This window comes from Salmo salar, chromosome ssa17 (genome assembly GCF_905237065.1).
Source record: "Salmo salar chromosome ssa17, Ssal_v3.1, whole genome shotgun sequence".
NCBI classification, from domain to species: Eukaryota; Metazoa; Chordata; class Actinopteri; order Salmoniformes; family Salmonidae; genus Salmo; species Salmo salar.
Genome location: NC_059458.1, coordinates 63,066,341 through 63,090,597, shown reverse-complemented (window position 1 = coordinate 63,090,597; position 24,257 = coordinate 63,066,341). Strand labels below are relative to the sequence as shown.

General features: G+C 43.9%; 1 protein-coding gene across 5 annotated transcripts in view; it reads right to left on the bottom strand.

Moving 5' to 3' along the window:
* Positions 1-5,272: 5,272 nt before the first annotated feature.
* Positions 5,273-24,257, bottom strand: part of LOC106576317 (synaptotagmin-1) — a 216,036-nt gene continuing 197,051 nt past the window's right edge. For 4 of the 5 annotated variants that reach the window (XM_014153427.2, XM_014153430.2, XM_014153428.2 and 1 more), the window contains 3 exons: positions 21,785-21,902; positions 13,650-13,783; positions 5,273-9,421 (listed from right to left, as the gene is read on the bottom strand). In XM_014153427.2, the coding sequence (XP_014008902.1) occupies positions 9,215-9,421; positions 13,650-13,783; positions 21,785-21,902 (459 nt within the window). In that variant the 3' untranslated portion in view covers positions 5,273-9,214. Of the gene's footprint in view, positions 9,422-13,649; positions 13,784-14,239; positions 14,288-21,784; positions 21,903-24,257 lie in introns of those variants that run through there. The other variant, XM_014153431.2, reaches the window with a different exon arrangement.

The window sequence follows — 24,257 nt, the reverse complement described above, 5'->3', positions numbered from 1 at the left end:
TCAACTGGTCACGGACAGCAGACGGGACGTACAGACGCCCAGCGGGACACTGGACGGGAGCGGGCTCTGCACGTAACGCCTGCTCAATGTCTGTGTCCAGCTCCCACACTACCGGTGCCACCAGGTAGGAGGCGGGGAGTATGGGAGTGGGATCCAAGGGCCGCTCCTCTGTGTCATACAGCCGGGATAATGTGTCTGCCTTCGCGTTCTGGGAGCCTGGTCTGTAAGAAAGGGTACACACAAAAGGAGTGAAAAACATGGCCCACCTTGCCTGGCGAGGGTTCAGTCTCCTCGCTGCCCGGATGTACTCCAGATTGCGGTGGTCAATCCAGATGAGAAAAGGGTGTCTAGCCCCCTCAAGCCAATGTCTCCACACCTTCAAGGCCTTGATAACAGCCAACAACTCCCGGTCCCCCACGTCATAGTTTCGCTCCGCCTGGCTGAGCTTCTTCGAGAAGAAGGCACAGGGACGGAGCTTCGGTGGCGTACCCGAGCGCTCAGAGAGCACAGCTCCTATCCCAGCCTCGGATGCGTCCACATCCACTATGAACGCCAAGAGGGATCCGGATGGGCCAGCACGGGAGCCAAGGTAAACAGAGCCCTCAGGTGACTAAAAGCCCTGTCCGCCTCAGCTGTCCACTGCAAGCGCACCGGGCCCCCTTCAGCAATGAGGTAATGGGAGCCGCTACCTGACCAAAACCCCAGATAAACCTCCGGTAGTAGTTGGCAAACCCTAAGAACCGCTGCACCTCCTTTACCGTAGTGGGAGTCGGCCTATTACGCATGGCTGCAATGCGGTCACTCTCCATCTCCACCCCTGAGGTGGAAATGCGGTACCCTAGGAAGGAGATGGCCTGTTGAAAGAACAGACATTTCTCAGCCCTGGCGTACCCTATGAAGGAGATGGACTGTTGGAAGAACAGGAATTTTTCCGCCTTGACGTACAGGTCATGCTCCAACAGGCGACCAAGCACTCTGCGCACCAGGGACACATGCTCGGCGCGTGTAGCGGAGTATATCAAAATGTCATCAATATACACCACCACACCCTGCCCGTGCAGGTCCCTGAAAATCTTGTCTACAAAGGCTTGGAAGACTGATGGCGCAGTCATCAACCCATACGGCATGACGAGGTACTCATAGTGCCCAGAGGTGGTACTGAAAGCCGTCTTCCACTCGTCTCACTCTCGGATACGCACCAGGTTGTAAGCGCTCCTGAGATCTAATTTGGTGAAGAAGCGCGCCCCGTGCATTGACTCGATCGCTGTGGCTATGAGTGGTAGTGGGTAACTATACCTCACAGTGATCTGATTCAGACCCCGATAGTCAATACACGGGCGCAGACCTCGCTCCTTCACAAAAAAGGAACTCAAGGAGGCGGGTGAAGTGGAGGACCGAATGTGCCCCTGACGCAGGGATTCGGAGACATATGTTTACATAGCCTCCGTCTCTGCCTAAGAGAGAGGATACACGTGACTCCTGGGAAGTGCAGCGTCTACCAGGAGATCTATCACACAATCGCCCCGTCGATGAGGTGGTAATTGAGTCGCCTTCTTTTTGGAGAAGGCGAGAGCCAAATCGGCATATTCAGGGGGAATGCACACGGTGGAGACCTGGTCTGGACTCTCCACCATAGTAGCACCAACGGAAACCCCTAAACACCTACCTGAGCACTCTCGCGACCACCCGTGAGAGCCCTCTGTGGCCAAGAAACAGTGGGGTTATGACAAGCTAACCAAGGTAGGCCCAGCACCACGGGAAACACAGGAGAGTCAATAAGGAAGAGACAAATTCTCTCCGTATGACCCCCCTGTGTCACCATGCTCAAAGGAGCGGTGACCTCCCTAATCCACACTGACCCTAATGGTCGACTAACTAAGGCGTGAACGGAGAAAGGCACATCCACGGGAACGATGGGGATCTCTAAACTATGGGCTAAAGCTCTGTCAATGAAATTCCCAGCCGCGCCTGAATCGACGAGCGCCTTATGCTGGCAAAAACTTGTGTGCAACAGAGGGCTCTAGGTGAGAATGGTGCCGGCTCACCTGGGGTGACGCCAGAGCGCCCTGCCTGCTGCCTCGATCCCCAGAGGAATCAACCCGGCACCGACCGGCAGTGTGACCTCTGCGGCCACAGATAGTGTACGAGCGGGAACCCCCTCCGGTCTCGCTGCGCACCGCCCCTCCCAGCTCCATGGGTATTGGAGAGGGGGTGCGGGAGGATGGAACCACCGGACCACGATCAGAATGTCCTCGGGTATCCAGCAGGTTGTCCAGCCGGATGGACAAGTCCACCAGCTGGTCGAATGTGAGGGTGGTGTCTCTGCAGGCCAGCTCCCGACGCACGTCCTCGCGCAGACTGCAGCGGTAATGGTCAATCAGGGCCCTGTCGCTCCATTCCGCGTCAGAAGCCAGGGTCCTAAACTCCAGGGCGAACTCCTGGGTGCTCCTCGTCTCCTGCCTCAGATGGAAGAGGCGCTCACCTGCCGCTCTACCCTCGGGCGGGTGGTCGAAGACTGCCTGGAAACGGCGGGTGAACTCCTCAAACTGGTCCAACGCCGCATCTCCCTCTCTCCACACGGCATTGGCCCACTCCAGGGCTTTCCCGGTGAGGCACGAGACGAGGGGTGACACCCTCTCATGGCCCGATGGAGCCGGGTGGACGGTGGCCAGGTATACCTCCAGTTGAACCAGGAACCCCTGGCAGTTCGCAGCCTCTCCATCGTACTCCTGGGGCAGGGAGAGACGAATCCCACTGGAACCAGGTGGAAAAGGGGCGCTCAGAGAAGACCCCGGGTGTGCTGGTGGAGACGCTGGAAGAACTCCCTGTCTCTCCCAGTGGTCCATAGTCTGGATAACGCTGTCCATGGCGATGCCAAGATGGTGAAGCATTGCTGCGTGCTCCTGGACGCGCTCCTCCACCTCTATAACCGGGGTACCTGCTCCTGCTGACTCCATACTGGGTCGGTGATTCTGTAAGGGTGCGTAGTGGTGGCAGGGAAGTCAGGCGCAGGAGATCGAACTTGGTATAAAACGAAACAGTTTAATAGGTGCTCAAAAACTCAGAAAACCAAATTATACGTGCGTACAAAACCCATCGCACACCAGAACATAACTTGCACAAAGCTTACAAACAAACAACCACCGACAAGGACAATGAGGGGGAACAAAGGGTTAAATACACAACATGTAATGAATGGGATTGGAATCAGGTGTGATACAAGACAAGACAAAACCAAAGGAAAATGAAAAGAGGATCTTCGATGGCTAGAAGGTCGGCGACTTTGACCACCGAACGCCGCCCGAACAAGGAGAGGGACCAACCTCGCCGGAAGTCGTGACACTTACAACCAACTGATTGCAGCATTACCACAAAAATGACAAGTGGAAAAGGGAGTTAGGGAACTTATTTGCCTGCCAAATATTAAAGATACAAATTGGCTGAGTTTCATTTGAAGATAAAAAATGTTTGACAGCTGTGCCGTACAGGTTGAAAAATAAATGGGAAGAGATTTTCGATGTACCGATTCCATGACACATGAACTGGTACAAAAAACAACACTTGAGTAAACACTTAGAGTTTTTAAATTTAAATTATTCTATACAATTCTTCTATACAATTCTTCCCACCAACAGAATGCTATATATATGGGGCATACAACAATCTCAGCTCTGTAGATTTTGCTCCGAAGAGACCGAATCACTAGATCATTTATTCTGGTATCTATGTACCTTGTTTCTGGTCACAGGTTCAGGTATAGTTAAAAAAATAGCTTATGTTTGGTAATGTATTATTGTTATGTGACTGCTTTACATAAAGGTAACATGTACAGTATGTAAAATGTGTAGACAAAATGTGTATGTAAAATGTATATGCAAAAATATGTAGCAGAAAAGCTGTAAAAAAACAAAAAATATATTTGTCCTCCGGTGGAAGGGTTAATAAAATTAAAAAAATAAATAATAAAAATATTAGAATGTCGTATATCCCTAAGAGGTTAGTTGCACATTACTACTGCTGGTTCAAATCCAATGCAAAGAGAATATATCCTTAAATAAGGGTCTGACAGTTACCAAATCATTATATGTATATAGAATAAAACCATTTCAACCAAACAAAACCCAGGTTCATTCGATGCATTCGATTTCTCTCACCAATTCAGAGTGAAAGTTAAACTCTCTTAAATCATCTGAGAGTATTCCTGGGCTATATTCAAAGAATCTTATGTGGATTGTATGCACTTTCAGATCTCCTGGTGGACAACATTGACGGTAAGTTTTGCAGATGTTCAGATCAGCAAATTTGGGTTCGATCTCCATTGTCCGGGCAATAAACATGTGAACTGCTACGAATTTTACTAATGTATCAAGTATACTGGATGAAGACTCAGAAGGTATGTGTTACTTCCTTTCACACTGTGTGTACCCATTCACTTTCTCTTCGTTAGTCATTTGATAATGTCTGAATGATTGTAGGGTCATTCCATCTCAGAAAGCAAAATAAAGGATTTTGACACCCACCATCTCAGATTGTTCTGAAATAATTAATGTTGTTATAAAAATATAAGATTAGCATTCATGCAACATTATTTTGTTGAAATATAATTGGATCGATGAGAAATTAAGATAATTGATTGCATCCAAATTGACCATTTAAATAGGGTTCATATAATATTCACTAAATATAGTAGCTAACATCCTTTCTAGCAATGAGTTCAACATGAGGAATCCAAACAAATGGTCAAAAAGCCACCCACGGACCCCCCATACCCCACTCCACTGCTACCCCATCAACCAGTATACAGTATCAGTTCTCTATGTTTGACAAGTAGTATGAAGCTGTGGCTTATAGTATTGCTTCTCCATACTATGTAATGTATTCCCTGTGAATCTGGAGATGTTTTTTTCCCCTCATAAAAAATGTGTAATTTAAATGGCTTGGATTATTTAGTGTGAATTTACCAGGTTTTGGCCACTAGATGCTGCTGTTGCTGCTATACTGCCGCACTCTTTTATACATTTTTCTGGTCTCGTGTTTATTAAACAGATCACAGCATTTCCTAGATTTGGCTCATTATGAAAATAAATCTAGGCTTTATAAGCACTCAATGTTTATTATTCAATTCACTCAATGCTTCTTATTCTTATGCTGATGAAGGCATGTTGTCTAAAATGTGAACGTCAGTATTATCTGCTCACACATCAAAATTCAAATAAAAAGTTGGTAAGTGAACCAAACCAGTACCAGGGAAAAAAAGAAGCACTTGAAAAGGTTCTGTATCAACAGGAAATAAAACAATTTATTGATAATTTGTGTATATGAAGTTATATAACAACAGTCAAAAACTCCACAGAATGAATCACTACACAAAGTGAAACAAAACTGTAAAACACCTCATCAAAAATGAAGGTATACACAGCAATATACAGTATCTGTCAGCTCGCTGTCACCGCGAGCGATATGGCAGGAAAAACAGCCCAAACAGTTGTACAAGATTACAGAGAAAATGTCAACACAGAAAATACTCAAGCAGGCAGTTGATATACACAAAGGCAACTAGGATCTTTCTACAGCATCAGACTCTAATACTTTACACAGCTTCATCTTGAAAGATTAGAGTGGCTTTTTGTTGTTGTCATTTTAGAGAATCTTGTATGTTTCTGGTCACACAGTGAGATGTATGGGCTTTTCTTGAATAGGATATGAGGGGTTTTGCTTCCATGCTTTAGTAGGGGGGGGACCAGTAAAAGTAGCATTACATTGCAGCTAATGGCTTTTCTTGTGGTAAGTTACACACCTCACAATCTGATCCTGTAATGCTGCCTCTTACTGTGGTGTCCGCCCCTCAAGTGTTTGATGCTTTCCTTTTCTTTTGTTGAAGCATTTTGATTTCCTTCCCCTTTAAATACTGATTACAGCCTTTCTTTAGTGATTCAGTCGTACCCCTATGGAGTTGCTCATTCCATTAAAATACTGAGCCTACGTTTTATCCTTGTTTTATTTAAACAAGTGTTTTTTGTAATTCATGATTGAAGGAATGCATAATAAATATGTTAAATGAAAAAAATATATAGATCAAGAGGGAATGTAATTCATTAGAGCACATTCTGCTGTGATTAAATGTATGTTCAACGTTTCTGGAATGTATTATTTATCCGGGGAAGGTCTACCCAAAAGGGTATTTAAATAAATAAATAAAAACATATTTTTGCAACAATGAAAGAAAAGTGGCAACTACGAATCGCACAGTTAATCACCATAAACACACAGTCCATACTGTACATTCAGAGGTTCATTTCAAATATAAAAGTATTTTCAACAGGGTTGTAAACATAACTTATTAATAAAAAATAATCATAATTAGATTTAGTATAGTAGATCAGGTTGATACAACGATGGATGAAGTTATCATGACAGGATGTGATACGTTTCAGTAATAATCATGACCATTTCAATATGATAAATAAATTACTTTTTGGAAAATGATGAAAATATGTACATATGCACTTTCAGAGGGTGAGGGGTCATTTAAATGTTTTCATGTGTGTGTGTGTGTGTGTGTGTCACATTTTGGTATTTCCTAATCCCAATATGTCCTGAAATTTCTGATGCTGGATCTGTGTGCAAGAAAAAACTTAACTGGATAGGAGGAAACCCTTAACAGAAGGATTTTAGATGTCAGACTCCAACCACCACAGAATCTACATGTGCTGTGTCCTAACCATCTCACTGGAGAGGAATACGTCTGACTTGATAGGAGTCAACTTTAAATATTCATTTTTTTCTCGGGCAAACACAACCCACACAACACTATGGGATGAACATACAAGTATTGCACAGTGCTCAACGAAATGCTGTGTGAATCCAACCACTCTCGTTCTCCCAAAAGACGTTCTATAACTCCTGTGTGTAGCCCTGTCAATCAACCAACCAGCCGCTGCACAGTTATTAGATCTGACGATGCCACGCACTCTCTCAGCATGTGGAAGGGAAATGGCAGTACAACGTCACTACAGAACAAACTTGTCGCTATTGATAAAGTCTACACCTCTAAGCACGCACGGCAGTCACAGTGATACACAAAGCTGTCCTCAGAGACGCCTATGGAATGACAAATAGCTTTTTCATAATAGTGCTATCAACTACACAATAACATTGAAAACATTTAGAAACTACTCCTGAAGCTAGCATCCAGTATATGCATGGAGGTTCCTCCAAGATAAGAGACTTCATGGATTTCATGGATTGAAACGTCTTACTTATTCCTCTTATTGGACCCGTAGTAAAGGACATATAAACAAATATTATCACCTATGCAGACCATTAACTTTTACAGTTATTGTTTATATCCCATTGTTCTCTTGGTGTTGTACTGAGAGCCAACAATAGAAAACTGGCTAACTACGGTTTACTGAACGAAGAGATACAGTATATGGTTGTTGCTTTCATGTACTGTTCCTTTAATTAAATAACAAGAACCAGTCGGGCTCCTGGACAGAAGCTCCCCTGCGCATTGAGCATCCTTAAATAAAGCCTGTCAACATAGTGTAAAGAAGTCAACAAGCTATTGCCGGTTCAAAGACATACAGTGCAAAACAGTAGCTGTATAGAAAGTAAGATTGGCAGTATAACATGGCTAGCTCTATTGCCACTGTGAGAAGGCAACACAAAGCAAAGACTGCTATTTAGGGCACCATGTGCAGCCAAATACATTGTTCCCGATAAACCAAAGCTACGACCACTACCTAGTGGGAGTGTGCATGGAGAGAAGGTTAGTATACATGTGTCACCTCCCTGAAAATGGCAGTGTTTAGAAACTCACTTTACTTCCAGTCAATATAATAATCATATACTGATCCATCAAATCACTCACTTCAGCTTTAATCTAGATTAAATAGATTGAAGGCAAGGGGATGTTATCATAAGAGACAGCCCCATGGTGTTGGTAGATCTCCCTCCGACCAAGCCTTTAGCAAATATTGTTTAAAAAATCATGCAGTTTACAAAAAAATCAGCTGAATTTATCAAAAAAATTGTCATCTAAAAGCTTAGAGTCAAAACTTTTTTTTCCATCTTTGGAGACCTTGAGACTCCAATGTCCTGAACATAATCAGTTTCCAACAACAAGGCTATTGAAAGTAAGCATTTAACAAAATATTGTTCAACAAGCTTAAGGACACAATGGCTACTGCTTGATTCTATTTCAGATGGGGTCAGTTTCCGAGGGGGGTTGGCGGAATAGTCATTTGGGTTAAAGAGGACCGGTCTGTAAAAAATAAATAAATAATTGAATGAAAAGATGGCCTTTCAAATGAGGACCTATTTCACTTAAAAGTAACTGACTGTGTCACAAGGTGATGCCCCGCTCAAGGAAAAGGAAAAAGGCTAACCGGTTTGCATCGATTTCAGAGATCCTCCAGAACATTGTGTTTCAAGCAAAACAAATAGGTCCTCTGACGGAGAAATTTGTATAAAAAGGCGTATAAGAAACCATGTACTTGTATACTATCCAGTAGCATATATTTTCCCATGAAACCATAGTAGTTATCGGCCTAGTTTTCTGTGTATTTCAACTTTTTTCTGCAATGGTTCATTAGTAAACATAAAGCTAGACACCGTCCTTTACAATGTGACTATACTTCCACTAGCATCTTGCAGGTTGGAATTGCTTTCTTCTTCTTCTGGAATGCAATAAGGTCAAATTTTTTATCCTGTAATATATAATATCGTCTCTCCTATATCTGCATTTACATAATTTAAAATAGAACATCTTATTAAAAACATCCAGATATACATCGATTAGGAAACGGGTAACAACATACCAACATAAATTAGAAATAATTTTTGTCTGCAGACTGATATATACAACTGTGGTACAATAAATGTCTTTCAGTCATGCGCTATCTATACAGATCATATTGCTTAAAAGGGGGCATTTGGTTAGGGGGAATCAGGGCGTAGAGATGGACAACATAGTCAGGGGCGGGGACTCCCAACCTGACAAATAGAAACACAAATCTGAACGTCAGGGCCTAGGGTTTTGAAAGAACCATTAACAATTACAAAAGAAGGTGATAAGACAAGTAGTATGGAGTTGGTGGGAAGGATGGGTGTTGGCTGGATTGGTTTGACGGTGGATGGACCCATATATCACTGAGGTATTTACACATACTGGCTAAAGAACACTATGGGGCAGGAGCTGAAAGGGCCCTGCCTATTTCTTTGTGGAGAGCTGAGCGTCCACCTCCTCCTCCACCTTCAGCACGTGCCACTGGGCGATGGGTCTCCTGGGGTTGGCCAGCATATCCGACCAGTGGCGCAGCTCCGTCCCCGAGCTGTTGAGGCCCACAAAGACCTTGCCGATGGCATCGTTCTTGCCGATCTTGTCATAGTCCAGAACAGTTACAACAACTTGAACTTTCTGTAAGGGGAAAAGTAGGGAGGAAGACATTGGAAGAAATTATGAGTTTGTGGGATACACACACTGTACACGTAACTAAAGTAATGTACTGGTAACACTTAAAGCTCACAGACTATAGTCATGGGCGTTTTATGATTTGTGTAGTGCTGAGAAGTTTTCTTGAGCACTCAGTATTCACCCAAAGTAACAGAGAATAATAATATTGTCTCAAGTCCCCAGACAGCCTACTTCCTCTATTGAGCACAACGATGAAGGCTCTGCTCGGCTACCTACGCTGGCTAATTTCTCAAATTCCAAAAGCAGTACAATTAGAAGACAAGTGGGTGTAACCTCCACTCTGTCTAATGCTCCTGACTAACAGAGTTGCCTATCTGAGTGAAGAGTGATATGCTCCCTCGAAGAGCCAGTCCTAAGTGCTAATTAGCAGTAGATACCATTTGAAGACTGGTCCTGAATCTTTCCAGAGCCAAACGCACAACAGATTTTAAGCTTACTCAGAGGTCAACCACTCAGCCTCAGCATGTGTTTATTCAAAGTTTCTCAGCAATGAGGGGTGATCCGTGTGTCATCTGCTGCAAGGGAATATGAATCAGCACACTAAGAGCTCTGATTAAGTTTCGATCCACAGGAGAGAGGAGTGTCTACCTGTGTAGATGCAGAGTCACTGTTCTCCCAAAGCATGTAATGAAACGCTGCACCAAGTCCCTCAGCCTGTCAGTTGGGGTCAAGTAGCTTTTAAAGAGATAGTTGACCCCCTCAAATCCCTTTTGAGGTATAACAACGACAGAGACACTTGTATTTGGGTTGTTCTATCCCTTTAAAGAGAAGGACCCTCTGTGGAGGCGGGAGTGTACTTAGCAGTATAGGCTTCCTCCACTGTCTCCCCTCTGTCTCTCTAATGAGTGTGTATGGAATGTCCTGATCGGCATCCTCACAGGCTAGGAGGGGTTAGGCTGCGAAATGAAACGGAGACACGTGGAACCAAACTCGTGGTTTGTGAAGTGCTAAATCAATTTGAGGCAATTACTTTCTTATGCCTGGCGTGTTGACGCCCGCTCACAGATAATTCCCCCTTGGCCCAATTTGCATGCACTTTATCTTCTTTAATTTTCTGGGCCTAGTACCTTTAAAGTGCTTTCTCATGAAGCCATTTGTCCTCAAACACTGCGAGCGCCATACTAAACCGTACTCTATATACACATTTCATTGCACTGGATAAAAAATGTACTGAATTGCACCGTGAAGAAGAGATATTTGAATGTTCAAATGTAATCATACGCCAAAGGCATGTAATCAGTGATGTGTTGAGAATGGCATTACTTCTCACCACTCCCCTGTGCAATTGTCTTGTAAACTTGAGAAATTAAGGCATTTAATGAGAAATCATATGGGGGGGAATTCCGACCCGAGTTAAGCACGTGCAAATGGAAACATAATTCCCTTTTTCATGCACTTTTCTCTCTGTGAGTATTCTGACCTTGAACTTGAGCATGAGAACAGCATTCTATTCACACGCTATTCGTTTGGGGTGGAGATCAACGAAATTAAGGTGTGGCAGAGGTGTGTCTACAAATACACTGCGTTCTGAACTTGACTTAACTCCCTCATAATTCTACCACCTTTGCGTGCAAAGAAACCATGAATAAAGTTGAACAAACCTGCTGGTACCAAGTGGGAAAAGCATGTAACTTCTTTTTTTCTGATAGAAATAACAGCATTCTCCATGCGCAGTAATTTATAAATTGATAAGAGCTATCGATAAGAGCTAGGTAAATGAGGAATCCATTTGGAGAAGAGGATTGTAAATACATAGATGATTATTTATTTTTCTCCTTATGATCCATGGAGACGAATGTCAAACCAGTCATATGGAAGCAAACTGAAAATCAAATCAATATGATATGTATTGCGGCCCCTTTTCCACAGTGAAGTAGGCTGTAAATAGCTGCGCCGTTAATCTGATTTGATTTCTATGCTTTCATAATTTGCATGGATACAAATTGGAGACCCAAGCTATAGCCTTTCTGTAGGGCTGAATCTGCCAATGCGCTTTAGAATGTTTTAATTATATACCCAGGCTTTTTGCAGTTTTATTTTACAATTTGGATTGTTAAATATTAGCCACTATCGGGAACCCCCGTCAGTAATAGCCACATACATTTATAACTGTCACTTAGGTGTTAGTTTCCTTAAATTTGCTGCCTACATTTTGAATGATTCCATTCCATTCCGTTTACTTTTCTTACCTCTGTCATGTCTGTGTAGTTGTTCCTGAGGGTTGCTAGTATTAGTGGATCATATTAGGCTAACATTGTGAAATAATTTGGTACATGCCACCTACATGAATCATTATGGAACTCAGACCACACGTAGCAGTTTAAACCTGGAACCTGGCGCATGGTTCACAATGACTGGACCGTTGTTATACAGTTCCATGATTAGTGAGGATCAGGGTAGATTTCTAGGACTTTTGTTCAACCCCTATTGTACACCTATTTCCACCTTCAAATAATTAATGGATTGAACTTGAATATGTCAACTTTCAGGATTAATCAAATCACTATATTTTTGATTCATCAATATATTTTGTGCGTAAACTCGCTTTGTGATGGCCACTCCAATACCTTGACTTTGTTGTCCTGAAGCCATTTTGCCACAACTTTGGAAGTATGCTTGGGGTCATTGTCCATTTGGAAGACCCATTTGCGACCAAGCTTTAACTTCCTGACTGATGTCTTGAGATGTTACTTCAACATATCCATATAATTTTCCTTCCTCATGATGCCATCTATTTTGTGAAGTGCACCAGTCCCTCCAGCAGCAAAGCACCCTCACATCATGATGCTGCCACCCCCATGCTTCACGGTTGGGATGGTGTTCTTCGGCTTCTTCCTTTTTCCTCCAAACATAACGATGGTCATTATGGCCAAACAGTTCTATTTTTGTTTCATCAGACCAGAGGACATTTCTCCAAAAAGTACGATATTTGTCCCCAACCATAGTCTGGATTTCTTTATGGAGGTTTTGGAGCAGTGGCTTCTTCCTTGCTGAGCGGCCTTTCAGGTTAGGTCGATATAGGACTCGTTTTACTGTGGATATAGATACTTTTGCGCCTATTTCATCCAGCATCTTCACAAGGTCCTTTGCTGTTGTTCTGGGATTGATTTGCACTTTTTGCACCAAAATACGTTCATCTCTAGGAGACAGAATGCCTCTCCTTCCTGAGCGGTATAATGGCTGTATGGTCCCATGGTGTTTATACTTGTGTACTATTGTTTGTACAGATGAACATGATACCTTCAGGCGTTTGGAAATTTCTCCCAAGGATGAACCAGACTTGTGGTCTACAATTTATTTTCTGAGGTCTTGGCTGATTTCTTTTGATTTTCCCAAGATGTCAAGCAAAGAGGCACTGAGTTTGAAGGTATGTCTTGAAATACATCCACAGGTACACCTCCAATTGACTCAAATGATGTCAATTAGCCTATCAGAAGCTTCTAAAGCCATGATATCATTTTCTGGAATTTCCCAAGCTGTTTAAAGGCACAGTCAACTTTGTGCATATACACTTCTGACCCACTGGAATTGTGATACAGTGAATTATAAGTGAAATAATCTGTCTGTAAACAATTCTTGGAAAAATGACTTGTGTCATGCAGAAAGTAGATGTCCTAACCAACTTGCCAAAACTATAGTATGTTAACAAGAAATTTGTGGAGTGGTTAAAAAAGCGAGTTTTAATGACTCCAATCTAACTGTATGTAACTTCCGACTTCAACTGTAGATGGCTTTCTTTCATTGATCCCTATATTCTGAACCCGTTCATTCAATGTCTGTCCATAAAATAATAATTAAAGGTACACTAATGCATTACGCACCTGCATTAAGTCTGAATACCAACTACTGAGAAGCGCATCGGAAAGGCGTACATTTACTAAGTCTGAATCGTGCCCATGATGAATAGAGCCTGAGACTGATTATCCTGTACAGGCTAAAGACCACACATTCACACGCTAATGTTAAGCCACCGAACCACTCTTAGTAGCCACAAGCTTTGAACACAATCTCCTTGTCATTTGTCTCGGTGTTGGCTCAACGTCTTATTTGAAGTATTCTTTAAAAAAACTTGACTTAGTGGTTTATGACTGAGGTCAATTAGATCTAGTCTTAAAGCTTTAACAACATGGAGAACTCCCAAGATGTGCATGGGGATGTACAACACCATTACCTGGATTTGTTCGAATGGCACTTCAAAGCTGAATGACTCATTGTAGTAAGGGTTGAGGGTGTTCTTCTTGATTGTCGTCTTCTTCTTCTTCAGCCTCTTCCCGTTCTGCATCAGGTGGATCTTCACGTAGGGATCTGAGGAAAGAAGAGAGGGCCAGGTTAGAACCTACTGCATCAGGTGGATCTTCACGTAGGGATCTGAGGAAAGAAGAGAGACCCAGGTTAGAACCTACTGCATCAGGTGGATCTTCACGTAGGGATCTGAGGAAAGAAGAGAGGCCCAGGTTAGAACCTACTGTATCAGGTGGATCTTCACGTAGGGATCTGAGGAAAGAAGAGAGGCCCAGGTTAGAACCTACTGCATCAGGTGGATCTTCACGTAGGGATCTGAGGAAAGAAGAGAGGCCCAGGTTAGAACCTACTGTATCAGGTGGATCTTCACGTAGGGATCTGAGGAAAGAAGAGAGGGCCAGGTTAGAACCTACTGCATCAGGTGGATCTTCACGTAGGGATCTGAGGAAAGAAGAGAAGCCCAGGTTAGAACCTACTGCATCAGGTGGATCTTCACGTAGGGATCTGAGGAAAGAAGAGAGGCCCAGGTTAGAACCTACTGCATCAGGTGGATCTTCACGTAGGGATCTGAGGAAAGAAGAGAGGGCCAGGTTAGAACCTACTGCCACAAGGAATATATACCCTCCCTTTCTAGTGTATATACACTCATATGTTTTAGTCACACCTTGTCCATCCCTTTATTTGGATATATCAACACGGAGATGAATCACACAATCTGATAACATTTACCGTACTTACGAACCCATTTCAAATCATATGCAAGAGAAACAGATTTGTGCACATTTTCTATGAATAGAATTTTGCTGCTTTTTGAAGTGCTCATGTTTTCGCCACTTTCACTGGAGGGCCTCATTTCCATTCTCCAGTAATGACGACTGAAGCCTCTCCAGAGTGGGCCTGCTGTGGCCGGCCCTGTGGCCCCCCTCTCTCTGGTAATCAGGTCAAGAGGACCAGTAAAAGATGCAGACTCACCCATCAGCCTTCCTGCTTTATCATTGGCAATCAAGATGTTGGACTAGCATGGCTAGCAACCCTGATTTTTTTACTCCTATCGGAATGCTAATGACAAGCGGGAAGTAGAGGGGGGAGAGGAAGGAGTGGAGTGGCACCCTGTTTGAGACAAGACACTTGAGTTTTGGAGAACTAATGAGCCTTGGTAATGGACTGCCATTGAAACCAATTCGAGCTAGATAGTAGACACAGACTTATCTTAATGAAAACAGGTCACGCCATTTATCTTTCAAGACAAGACAGCGTTTGTTGGTTCTAGGATCAACAAACACAAATAAATAGGACAGGATGTGGCATGGTAATTGGGCTAAACGTCCAATAACATTAAGGGAAAGGATGGCAGTTACAATTGAGCACCAGCATGGTAATGAAGCAATGAAGCAAGGAATCAGTATCAATCCTCATAATGCTTTCTTGTTCTAAAATACTGCTCATTCTCATAATCTAGATTTTTCTGTGGCTCCCAGATGCCTTTATTAGGATGTCTTTGATGCTCATGGAGTAGGGCTGGAAAATACAGTTTTGACTGTGGAACTCCTAGCAATCATTTGTTATCCAACTTAGAGGGACTGAATGTACTCAACTGAAATGTGTCTTCTGCTGAATCAAAGAGGTGAGAGGGGCTGCCTTGATTGACATCCATAGCGCCCAGGGAACAGTGGGTTAACTGCCTTGCTCAGGGGTAGAACGACAGATTTTTACCTTGTCAGCTCAGGGATTCGATCCAGCAACCTTCCGCTTACAGGCCCAACGCTCAAACCACTAGGCTTAGTTACGTGTGAATGTTCATACTTGATTTCCCTTAATGAAAAATGTATCAACCCCTACAAGAATGTAGATTCATTATAATTCACATAATAATTTACATTTCCTGTTGCTGCAGGCATATTTTCCTGCTGTAGATAACTGTCTCAAATGAAGACCCTACATCTGTAAGAGCTGATTGGTCACTGGCAGGTTCATCCCATAGCTGTGTGGGCAGAGTACATTGAGAGACAGAGAAAAAGAGAAGCAGAACAGAGAGAAAGAAAAAGAGAGAAAGGCAATGGAAAGAGGGAAAGAGAGAAAAAGAAAGGTCGGTGACAAAGAGTGACAGCGAGAGAAAGACAGAGAGAACTGAGTGAACGATGAGAGGGAGAGAGTGAAAGGACAGAATGGAGAGAACAGCTAGAACAAAAAAGAGAGAAATCGAGAGAGAGAAAGAGAGAGAGAAAGAGAATGCAGCCTCGAGAGCCGGTGTCCATTGTGACATTTATTACTCTCCTGCGGTGCGGTGAGGACTGTGCGATGATAAAAGAGACAGTGGATGAGAGGTGTGTGTTAGTGAATAGGCCCAGCAGTATCTAAATGGGAATCTTCTCCAGTGTCGGACTGTGAGCATCACACGGCCGTATCACCACTTTCTATCAGACTCTTCCATCAACAACCCCTTTATTGTTTTTTTTCTCTTTCTTTTTTGTTGTGTGCAGTGAATTCTCTTCAGCTGAGTTCCCTTCTTTATAGGCTCTACTACTGTCCCTGTAGGAAACTAAAGATGTGTCATGAGAGAGCCGATTACAAACAATCAGACTTCTACACCTTTGCTGCTTTTCTAATCGGTAATGATTGGAGGTTAATGGAGGGAAGTTTGTGGACAAACTAAGTATGGTCCCCAAGGTCTCTGTGGAGGTTAGGCTCAATCCCCTTGGTTGGAACTGTCACAGCAGACTGATAACAGAGGCTGCTTCAGATCCAGATCCTGTAACTCACACAGGCATTCACACACACGCAATTCCGTTTAATGGCTGAGTATTTCTTCACCCCTGTTCACGATGATCAGTTGCAAGAGTCTTGTACCTGTGCTGAAATCTTTTATCTCTGTATAAAAAAAGACCTCACATTCACAACCGTATAAATACATTCCAACTCCTTCCCATTCCAACCCTGTATCTGGCTGCCTCTGCCTCATCTTGACCATCCACACAGGCCTGGGCCTGGGCCTGGGCCTGAATGACCAGCACTGGATAAATTAATCCCGCTATCCTCAGAGACTGAGGCTGAATATACACAGCAACAACATCCAGGCAGGGTTATCACAGATAACCTATCCCTCCACCGTTAGAAAAACACCTGTGGTGTCCCTTGGCTTTCAGCCCTATTCTACCCAGACTCTTCTTATCTCGCCGCCAGCATTATTGGGTTTTGGCGGGCGACGCACCCCAACTCATATCCGGCTCATTTCGACAGCTCTAATCTCTGCCCATTTTGTGGATGAGTGGCCGTGGCAGCTGATGTGAGGCGCCTGTCGCAAAGAGAGAGAGAGAGAGAGAGAGAGCGCTGTCACCGTTCCTTGTGTCTGTCTACACTTTAGTATACGGACACTTTAGTATGCGTGACAGTCACTCATCTGGATCACTGGCAATGGGCCGGGTTATAATAAAAATATGCTGTGCTCATTTATAAAGAGTCCCCCTCCCTTCCCAGTGAACAGGAAGCAGCAGGAGTGTTTGGAAGTGACTAACGGGGGGGACATGAGCGACGTCGGCTGAAGGTGTTTGTGGAGGAGCAGCAGCCATAACAGGACCGTTTCTATCCCAGCTGGCTCTGTGTCAAACAGATGACAGAGGGCCTTTTAACATGACAGTGTGTACATCCAAAACAAATACATTATATTCATTCCCTACCGTTACGAGCCTATTTCAGCGTTACACTATGTTCACCCGTCGGATTCAACAGAATCTCTAAGATCCAGGCTTTAAGCTTGTCGATAACTAGTCATTGCTGTATATTTAGGATTATAGGCCTAAGTGAAAGAGAATAGCTATCAATGCCAATCATAATTAGTCTACTGAGCGTATGAAGACCAAACGGTAAAAACAGCACGTTGGCTGCTTACTCGAGTGTTCTGTGTGTTGGCTTGCGGGGGCTGTGTACGAGATGTTGAACGAATGTCAACACAAGCAGGCTAAATATAGCTCAGCTGTCATCTTAGTTTCCCTCCCGTCGTTCTGCATGGGCCATGGAGGAGGGGAACCCAGGGCCCCACTGTCATCTCGGTTTTACACACTTGGATTTGACATGAATCATTCGCACGCAACTAAGCTACGGCGCACACACACACCACAGACAGAGCACGGAAAAACCCACACATGCCGCACACACACACACACGCACACTTCCAAACTTCTGCATTTCCCTAATCACCACCAAATTGGTTTTCCATTCGTTCATCATTATACTAGCACCTGGCCTCATTGCTTTCCACACCTTGGCAGTGTAAATGACTGGAGTGGGGCTGCGAACCTGGAGCTCCTTTAAACAGCCGGGCAGTATGCATGAGAAATAATATGGTCTCCAGCCGAGAGGCTTGATGGCATGCTGTGTGGTGAGGTGTGGGAGCACTGGATGAGGGCAGTGAAGGTCCACTAATACTACAGGACTGGTTGATGTGATAACCTCCTCACTGAGGAGGTCCATTACCCTGTTATGAACGTCCTCACTATCCCCTGTGACAGACAGACAGACAGACAGACAGACAGACAGACAGACAGACAGACAGACAGACAGACAGACAGACAGACAGACAGACAGACAGACAGACAGACAGACAGACAGACAGACAGACAGACAGACAGACAGACAGACAGACAGACAGACAGACAGACAGACAGACAGACAGACAGACAGAGAGTACATCCATTATCTTAACAAGCTTGTACTCATCCTCCAGTAACATCCACTGTGCTTCTGTACGTAACACACTGATACTATTCTATAGCACTATATTATTTACCACCACTGATTTGATTGGATCTTGACGGTGCCTCCGGGCTTTACGAACTTCACTGTTCGTTGGATGTCAGCATTGGCGCCGAGTTCTCTTATATGCTTCTACACACCTTTTATGTGAGGGGACATGGTCTATGTGCCTCCAAACATACATACACCCATAGAAATAGGCCGTTATCACATTGCTGCACACAGCCAGTGAAGAGCCCTGCGGCCTTGAGAAGTGACAACTATTTTAATTCCACGGGTACTGAAGCTCTCTCCTGTGGTGAGTCATACTAGTGAGAGTTGTTCCATTGTCACAATATATACTGTACTTAAATATAGGGACTCACCTTGAGTCTATAATACAGGTTACCTGTACATCTTCAGCAAAGATTATGAGAAAGACACAAGTATCTTGCCTGCGATGCATTGTATGGTATATACTGTATTATAAGAGTCCCTCCAGGGATATAGTTCTGTTATGATAAAGAAGGAGGTTGTTGACAAAAAAATAAACCTTCCACTGTGATTCAGGAGTGGCTCAGCTGAGAACTTTTATCGATGATTAGATTACGTGCTCTTTTAAAACTGTTTGAAACAAGTTTTGCTGAACAGCATGATACAGCGACTCTGGCTGTTACGGTTATTTGGGGCAATCAGAAGAATTATGAATAATTATACATATTTTAATGAAAATAGAGGTGTCTCGTTTGCTGAGCAGTAATTAGGCTAGATAAACAGGACAGCAGTGGAGAAAAGGACCAATCCCAGACCATCAATTACTTGTCCTCCTCCTCTAGTTCTGGCTGTGTCACGACGTGAGATAGTCACTAATTATTGTTATTATATACATGCGTGTTATTTCATCTATCTGCCAGGCTTTGACATCTATTCTCCTGGCAAAAAGACACTTCTGGAGAAGTTGACTCTTCAAACAATGGGCTAACTGAGATATAGTACTCTGCGATATCTTGTTAGAAAAACTAAACTGGAACAACATTTTGTCAGGTACAGGTGTCCAAAACAATATTTTCTGTCCTAAAGCGTGTACGGGAATTATGCTTGCTTGGTATTTGTTTATTTGGTTAGTCGAACCGAGAGAGAGAGAGAGAGAGAGAGAGAGAGAGAGAGAGAGAGAGAGAGAGAGAGAGAGAGAGAGAGAGAGAGAGACCAGAGTATTGGCTCCTTTCAAAAGGAACGACATCACTCTCTTTCAAAACTTGAACAAAACAAGCCACAACACAAGCTATTCTTCAATTTAATTTTCTGATAACATTTAAAAAAGGTAAAATTGCTGTCATTGTGTTCAGCTTCACTACCTTGTTCATTGTTTGGTTGACATCAAAAACATGAGCGTCGAAATAAGCTGTGTGAGTGGAACAAGACGCCTGTTATCTAGCCTACTGTTTGGGACTTCAATGGGGAACATTAAAGTCAAATAATATCTCCTATAATTCTCATTCCAGTAAAAACTCGGGCGAGAGTGTTATGTACTGATGGCCTGCTAGGCTGTTAGGCACGGGAAGGGAGAATGAACTAGATGCATGGTAACTGCAGCCTGGAGAGGGTTATGGTGAGGAGGAAGGACAGGGAGGAAGAGGAGGATAGGGGATTAGAAATGGTCCAAGGAATGGATAGGAGAGAGCCAGGGAGAAGGGAGGGGTGCGGTGGACCCAGCTGTGGAAGGGGGGATTTGGGGGCTGGGAGGGGCTCTTTGTGGGGGTGGAGTGATGAATGGTTCAGGTGGGTTCTTATTTCTAGCTCCTGAATGGCCCATATCGCCAGGACCATACAGGAAAAACACACAGCGGGCTCTGCTTGCTAGAAGGGGCCCGCGCCAAAATAGCCCTCCTTCCCAGAGGAAAGAACAGAGATTTAGAAAATGAGATTTCTTTGCTTATCTCTGAGCGGTGCATCAACAAAAACGTTCTCCTGTCCACTTTCTCCTGTCCACCTTTCTGTGTAGAACAGTATTAGTGGTGTGTTGGTGTGATGTTCCGAGGGGAGCATGATGGGAGAGTGTCTGGTATCCATCATGGTGTTCTCTGGCCCCCAGGGAGAGTTCTTCCCCCTGCTCACTGATGTATGGGAAGCTGCTCAACACTAGATGGATTACTCAGTACACACACTCTCTGCAGTGCACACACATGTGTGCCATGTGTTGTGTGTGTGTGTGTGTGTGTGTGTGTGTGTGTGTGTGTGTGTGTGTGTGTGTGTGTGTGTGTGTGTGTGTGTGTGTGTGTGTGTGTGTGTGTGTGTGTGTGTGTGTGTGTGTGTGTGTGTGTGTGTGCATGCATGCGTGGTCACTATCGCAAATGGAACATTCTGTTACCATGGCGTCAGGCTTGCTTTTCAGATTTGGTCAATTCATTAGAAATGTGTTCTATCTATGAGCCTCTACAGGTACATTAGTGATCCATGGCCGCAATGGCCAGGTGACTTTCCAAAGCTTTACTTCACTGTTGTCCCTATGTGCTCTCCCACCAACATAAAGCAGGGCGTTCATTAGTGCCCACTGCGATCATTACTGTCCATGTGTATTTTCTCCCACGCAACAGCAGGTCTGCACAGTGGAGCCCGTAACCACCACCCACACTACTGATCCCTGGAGTACCTGGGTCTAATCACGTGTTCTGTTGGCATCACATTGGCATCACATTGGCATTGTTCTGGAGGACAAAATGCCATTTCTATTGCTGTCCACATTTTGTAGGTAGAGTTTAGATATACATTAGTCACTTCAGATGCTATCTGTTATCTCCTGCCGATATAATGGTGGGCAATGATTGGTAGGGGACTGTTGTTGTTTGAGAGAAATAGCTGCAGGAAAATAGGAGACACTGAAGTGATTGCTGCCAAAGATGCGTTTTCTTAGACAAAAGATGAGCCTGTCGTGTGGAAAGCCAGCGGGAAGCGAAAGTGCCGCACCATCAGAGCTCAAAGTCTCTAACAGACACCAATTTCCCAAAGTCCAACCTGACAAAACACTGGGCCCCACAATGACTCACTAAGCCTTCAGCAAAACCCCTAGAACAGCACAGAGAGGGGAGAGGGCAAAACAATGGTTTCTAATACATAACACCCTGAGAGCGTTCATTACCAGAGTGAGAGAGTGGCTTTGACTGAGGGTTTCAAAATGACAGCCCCTCCTCTTGAGTGGACATGACACAGGTGAGAGCAGGTCTGGAGGTAAAATGCCTTACTACCATCTTAAGCCTCCTGGCTGTCAATCATCTTGCCTGGCCATCCTTGTTGTGGCCCTCAGGCATCTGTTGTGGCCCTCAGATCTGCTCTGCTCACCTGACAAGCCTCCCACGTCCATCTTCTTCAGGTTCTTGGCCTCCAGGATGACCACGGTCAGCTTGCCGGCGGTGGGCACGTATCGCAGGGAGAAGCAGATATCACCCAGCTTCTCTTGCTGTGAGAGGAGAGAGAGAGAGAGAGAGAGAGAGAGAGAGAGAGAGAGAGAGAGAGAAGAGTCATGACCATAGCTAGGAATAAGGACGAAGTTGTCTGCTGAAGAGACACATGGTTTGGGAATGTAGTCTTGTCTGTCTTAAAGCTTAAATGCATTCACATAGATTATGTTTTCCCATTTGGGTTTTCTTGGATCTTTGTAGGACAGGGTTTCCCAACTGGCTGCCCGCGGGCTGAATTTGGCCCTTGGGTGAATTTACTTTGCCACCCAGGTTTTCTGAGCAATTTTGGTTTTGGGGGGGGGGACATAAAATAATGTAACAAAAGACCAGGAATTCAGCTCCAAGAGATTTTAATTTAGGAAATCTGTCCCCAAGTATTCCCACGCATAATAAAGATACATATGTTATCATATCCCAATGTAATAAAGGTTTGAAATTCTTATGTTTTAGTCAAATATCATATCTGTTCGGGCTTCTTGTGGTCAATTTGACAGAACGTCATCAATCGTTCCCTTGTGTCATACACATCGACATCGAAATAAACAACTGTAGTCACAGAGTGAGCAGATTCAAAATGGGATTTATATTTCTGGCATTACGCATATTAACAAGTAGAACAGACTGATGCTCAATAAGTGTCCCAGGTCCAACTTGAATTACACATGATTGGAAACAGCCACAATGAATAGACCTCATAAATCAAGGGCCAAGGAGGCCTGAACATTGATTTTTGTTTTATATACCAGAGGTCTTTCATCAAATTACAATCAAGACCGATTCCCCAATTGTCACGTTCGTTGTAATGATTGGACCAAGGCGCTGCGTGAGTAGCGTTCCACATCTTTATTATAACGTGAAACTTCAGCAAAATACAAAAACAATAAATGATCAAACGAAACGTGAAGACAGTGAAGTGCAAATAGGCACCTACACAAAAACAAGATCCAACAAAACACAGTGGGGAAATGGCTGAATAAATGTGATCCCCAATCAGAGACAACGCTAAACAGCTGCCTCTGATTGGGAACCATACCAAGCACACCAACATAGAAATAAACAACATAGAACACCCCCAGTCACGCCCTGACCTACTATACCATAGAGAACCAAGGGCTCTCTATGGTCAGGGCGTGACACTAATACTAAATATATGTGATGAGAATATAATACGGTTGCCAGATGTGAGTTGTATATGGGGCAGGTTTATTCTCGGCCTGGGTTGCCATTACTCAGTCAGTGTATCTAGCTGTGCCTGGCCTGTACACTCAGCCCAGAGCCGACGGGACTAAATAGACTCTCACTTTAATGACAGAGGCTCCAGCTTCATCAACATAAATACACACTCCTCCCGGGGAGACGTGGGCAGAGAGACTGAGAGTAAAAAACACAGATATAGATCATGCTTGTCTGAAGCCATCATGGTCTAATATATTCCAGAAATATCTGGGAAAGGCCAGCACTGCATTTTGAGCTGCTAGACCCTCTCCTGCCGAGAGCGCTTCATGTTTGACCCGCCAGGTTGAGGAGGATGTTTTCGCCATGTAAACACTGTTACACAACCGACGAGGAAGAGTCTAACATTTTGTAGTTAATAAAATGCATGGTCCGTTGTTCCCTCAGTCAATACGGCTGTGTTATTTCAAAGCACGTTCGCAGGTAAATCCAATTGTCACCTCATCACTTTTCTTCTCGACAACAGATGCCGTTGTAAGTAACCTTTGTTTCTAGAAGAATACACGGTGGAAACAAATAAATTATGAAACCCCCTGATATGTTGATCATGTGTCGCTTAAAAAATATTGTATTCCTTCTGAATTCATCTGGAATCCATTTGTTATTCTGGCAGTGTTTGACTTCATTTTAAAATGATGTGAACAGAATGCTGCCATGTTATCTTTTCCACAGACCGATTGTATATGTAATGGATAATAAACAAGGGGCTATGCATTCTGTGGAAAATAATGAACGACGGAAAGTGTGTAAGGTGTGGAAAATGGCCAATATACCACAGCCATGGGCTGTTTTTAGGTTTTTACTGTTCTAATTCCGTGTGTAACCAGTATACCAATCAGCATTCAAGGCTCGAATCACACAGTTTAGAATTAAGCAATACGGAACCTCGGGGGTTTGTCGTATATGGCCAATATACCATGGCTAAGGGCTGTGTCCAGGTACTTCGCGTTGCGTCGTGCATAAGAACAGCCGTTAGCCGTGGTATATTGGCCCTATACCACACCTCCTCCGGCCTTATTGCTTAAATGATACCCCCGAGGAAATATTTGGGTCAACATGTCTCTCACTCTCTGTGCATGCATATATTTGCATAGATATGGGAAATGTGTCCATTCATTTTT